Raw genomic sequence first — 4,260 nt, 5'->3', positions numbered from 1 at the left:
GTAGACAATCTCTTGACTGAGAATCCATAGACCTGCTTTACTGATGACATTCAAGATTGATATGTGTACCTCCCTGTGCTGTGGGTGAACACTGCCAGGCACAACTGACGGAGAGGCTGGCCTGCTCCAGGTACGTATTCTCTGGCATCAGGGCTTCACTGAGTCCATTTTCAATGATGGCTATTGATATGTTGAACATAACTGCAGAAGCATTGATTAGTTTTAGTTTTGGCATTGTGGTGGGTTTTCAAGTTCTAGTAAAGCCTTTAGTGCAACATCTGAATTGATAGCAAAAGAGGAACAGCTGAACTGTAGGTTGGTGAAAATGAACAATGACATCAACTTATGAAGAACATGAAAGGCACAAAAAATACAGTGACATCAACATTGTAATGTACTGTTATGTCCTTTGTAAGACAGTACAGACAGACTATTATAAACGTGAAGCTCTTTGGTACCTTTTGGAGGAAAACACATCATGTTTGTAAGATTTATTTGTATTTAAAAAAAAAACTTTTTAAATTGCTTGCATTATTTGGAAAACAATCACTGAACATCATCCTAACATCTGGCTGACAATATGGGGGTCATAGGAAAACCAAAAAATGTAGGTCAAATGCTCACATTTGTATGGATCTATACATACTGAACTCCACCAAGCGTGCATCCTTCAGCGAAATGTATGAATAAGTGCTTCAAAGGTTTCATAGCACATTGCATAGGATGTATTTTCCCATTGATTTACCCCATACCATCCAGGTTGTTTAGTAGAACTTCATCAATGACATTTCATAATGGCCTTACCTCTCAAACACAATATGCAGATCATTATATCATTAGGCCATTTCCTAATACGCATTACATTGGATTTGTTGTCATTTATTTACTGACCATCTTTTAAAGGATGTGTTCTTGGTTTCATCCTTAAACTTAAAAAGTAATGATACCGTGATTGACTGGAGCCGATCTGTTCTTCCCCTTCATTGAACATTACTTGCAAACACGACATCTTTCTACTGCTCTCCGTAGTGCATTTTTGACATCCTGGTTTCTCAGACTATAGATGATTGGGTTGAACATTGGAAACACTACTGTGTAAAACAATGATCCCACACTGTCCTGATTGGAGGACGAACTGGAGCCTGGCTTAAAGTATACAAATATATAGGACCCGTAAAACAGTGTAACACAGGAAATGTGTGACAAGCAAGTGGAGAAGGCTTTTTGTCTCCCATCAGATGATCGGATCTTACAAATGGTGAAAATGATAGAAGTATATGAGAGGAGGATAATGATAAGAGGCACTATTGAGAAGGTAGCAGATGCAATAAATTGAATCAACATATTGGTGGAGGTATCTGAACACGAGATCTTTAACAGTGTAAGTAAATCACAGTAGAAATGGCTGATCTTATTAGACCCACAGAAGGATAACTGGAAAGTAGAAATGGTGTGGAGTGCAGCATTTGATATGGCAATCAACACTGCCACAGTTACAAAATAAATGAAAGATGTATTTGTCATAATGGTTGTATAACGCAATGGATTACAAATAGCAATGTACCGATCAAAGGCCATGGCTACTAGTACTAAAACCTCTAAACCTGCTGTGCTGAGAAACATAAACATCTGTATTGCACACCCTGGAAATGAAATCACATTTTTTTCTAAGATAAAGTTGCCTAGTATTGTGGGCATAATGTTGGAAGAACCGCAGATGTCCACAAATGACAAACTAAGGATGAGAAAGTACATTGGGTTTTGCAGATTTGGGGTAATGCGGATCAGCGTTATGATGCCAACATTCCCAACCAGAGTGACAATGTAGATCAAGAGAAACAGCACAAAGAGTGGCACCTGCATTCTTTTGTCATTGGTGAGGCCAAGGAAGATGAATCCAAGCACCACAGACTGATTTCCTTCTTCCATTTCTGCGGTATATGGAACTGTCGAGGGAAGAGATTTCGTATGAAGTGATGCTTCTACTTCACTTCCCTCACGTTAACCCAAATGGCCAAATACATTTAAGACAATGGATTTTAGATGTATAAAACTGACCAATTTCACAGTAGCCACCAAGAAATCAGTTTCCATGTAGTAATGTGCTGAGTGATCAACAGAATGTGCTATTACAAAGTATGATACAGATATTTCAGCAACAGAGTTTAAAAAGAGGTAACATAAAGGTTAGCTGAACACTCAGTACATGACACTCTAACCTCACAGCTCATATAATAAAACATATCATACACTATCATTATCAATTACTTTAAAACATTTTATTTAAACAAATGATGGGGGAATAATATCTGGGAGTAACCCCACATTAAAAGAGGATGATTATTACCTTGCAGTCCATTTGCAATACATACAATAAGTCCTGGCAATCAGTCAGTGTTAAGATGGAGAGCCATAACCTGTTTTTCTTTTACAGATCCTCCACTCCTGTGAGATCAAAAAGGCTATGGTAAATGCCACCATTGTATCTGTTATGTTCACCCAGGGAAGAGTTCCCTATAAGCTTCTAATTCCAGAGATGGCCAGCCATGTCTCCCTAGGTCCAGCAAACAACAGGCAAATAAAGAATAGTGGTCCAGGCTCTCACACATGCCACTATCGCAACTAGGAAGTTATATTTCACATACAAGATCCACAGTGTATCTGATAATAGATTTTATTATCAAGATTGATGCATAGCTGGTTTCTCCATGCATCATGATTTAAAGTGATACATCATGTCATCTTTCAAGAATTATTTTTAAATGTATAAAAGTCTTCTGCAGTTACACATTGTGGTGAAGCATCACGTGAATGGTTCCAGATTCACTATCATACATTGCTGTGAGATATTCAAAAGGGCTCTCTTGACCATCTCAGCACATTCATTATTTTCCTTACACTCACCAAGCATCTCTGATGGGGGAACATTTATGTAACTGATTTGTGCATAACATGTCCTACCCATTATTTTCTCTTGGCCTAACCGTGTTTTTAATGTTTTAATGCATTTTTTATTTATTTGAAATTTATAATGTGCCTATACACAATGGGCCTAATTCACAGACTGTTTTCCAATGGGGTTTGCCATTATAAAACGCTTCTGTGAATTAACCCCAATGTGTTTCGAGGCGCAAATTATATGCCCATTATTTCCTCTCACAGAAAGTTGCAATGTAATAATGTTCTATCTTTACATATTAGTGCATTTTCCATTCCTGGACTATTTGGATGAGTCTGGCTTTTTCAGTTATATTTAACTATTTTAAATATTTCAGGCACTCTGCCATCTATCAACCAATTCAGTAGTTTGCTGATATTCCCAAGTGGCTGTCTTTTCTGATGGTGACCAATATGTAAACAATGTTCCGTCACATATGGCAGACTTAAAATCCCACTTTGTTAACTCTGACACTGAGTTCAACCTCAGAGAAGCAAGCCAGAGAGAGAGAGCCAGAGAGAGAGAGGTCGGTGAACACATGTTAGCAACATCACAATCCCCAGAACATATACAGATTAGAAGATGGAATTTAGAGAGGGACTGGTTTTGAATGGCAGTCCAGGTGAGGCGTTTGGTTGCGCAGTGTGAAGTGAGAGCTTGGTTGCTGAGAGTACAGGTAGACATGCTCAGACGTCAGCGCAGTACTCAAGCCTGCTTACGAGGAGAGTTGTATTCAGACTTATAGCGGAAGATGAGATATGGCTGGATTTTGCAGATGCTTGGTGTGGCAGTGGAGGTGATAAAGAGTTCCGTTTATAGACAAACTCAAAGAGAACCTCCAGGATGAGAGATCTGGGGTTTGGTTGAGAAGATCGGGAGGAAATGAAACAGAAGAGAGATGGAGCGGACCTTCAGAGCCATGAAGTAGATCAATTCAATTGTTAAGATTTGAGCATCAGGGAGTGGAGTGCCATCCAGTGAATATGCTGGAGCTGCATTTGGAGGTTTGATAAGATGGCTACAGTGTCAAGGAGGGAGGAGGAAAATAAGATGTGTGTGTCATCAGAGAAGTAGACATGAGAACTCAAAGGAAGGGATCAGTTGACCGACAGAGGAGGTTGAGTGTGTGAATGGCAGAGGACCAAGGTCAGATCTGTGAGGAACCAACAGCACGCAGGGGGTGAAATTTGACAATGACAGGTAAGAGGCAGTCCAGTAAATGACAGTACCCTGGAAGAAGAAAAAGACAGTGCATGATGGAGAGAAGGAAGACAAACGCTGCAAACGTTGTCAGGGAGATCAAGGAGTAGAAGGAGAGAGTA

At 39.5% G+C, this 4,260-nt stretch overlaps 1 protein-coding gene across 1 annotated transcript; it reads right to left on the bottom strand.

Moving 5' to 3' along the window:
- Positions 1-990: 990 nt before the first annotated feature.
- On the bottom strand, positions 991-1,929 carry LOC138514550 (olfactory receptor 5G3-like). The gene has a single exon (XM_069630013.1). The coding sequence runs from the start codon at positions 1,927-1,929 to the stop codon at positions 991-993; it is 939 nt and encodes a 312-aa protein (XP_069486114.1).
- Positions 1,930-4,260: the final 2,331 nt, after the last annotated feature.

The sequence above is a fragment of the Ambystoma mexicanum genome, chromosome 12, assembly GCF_040938575.1.
Source record: "Ambystoma mexicanum isolate Mex_15411 chromosome 12, UKY_AmexF1_1, whole genome shotgun sequence".
NCBI classification, from domain to species: Eukaryota; Metazoa; Chordata; class Amphibia; order Caudata; family Ambystomatidae; genus Ambystoma; species Ambystoma mexicanum.
Note: the sequence above shows the minus strand (reverse complement) of the source record. Positions and strands in the feature narration are given on the sequence as shown.

Coding starts and splice junctions, on each gene's coding strand:
- LOC138514550 (XM_069630013.1), bottom strand. CDS start 1,929: ATGGAAGAAGGAAATCAGTCTGTGGTGCTTGGATTCATCTTCCTTGGC.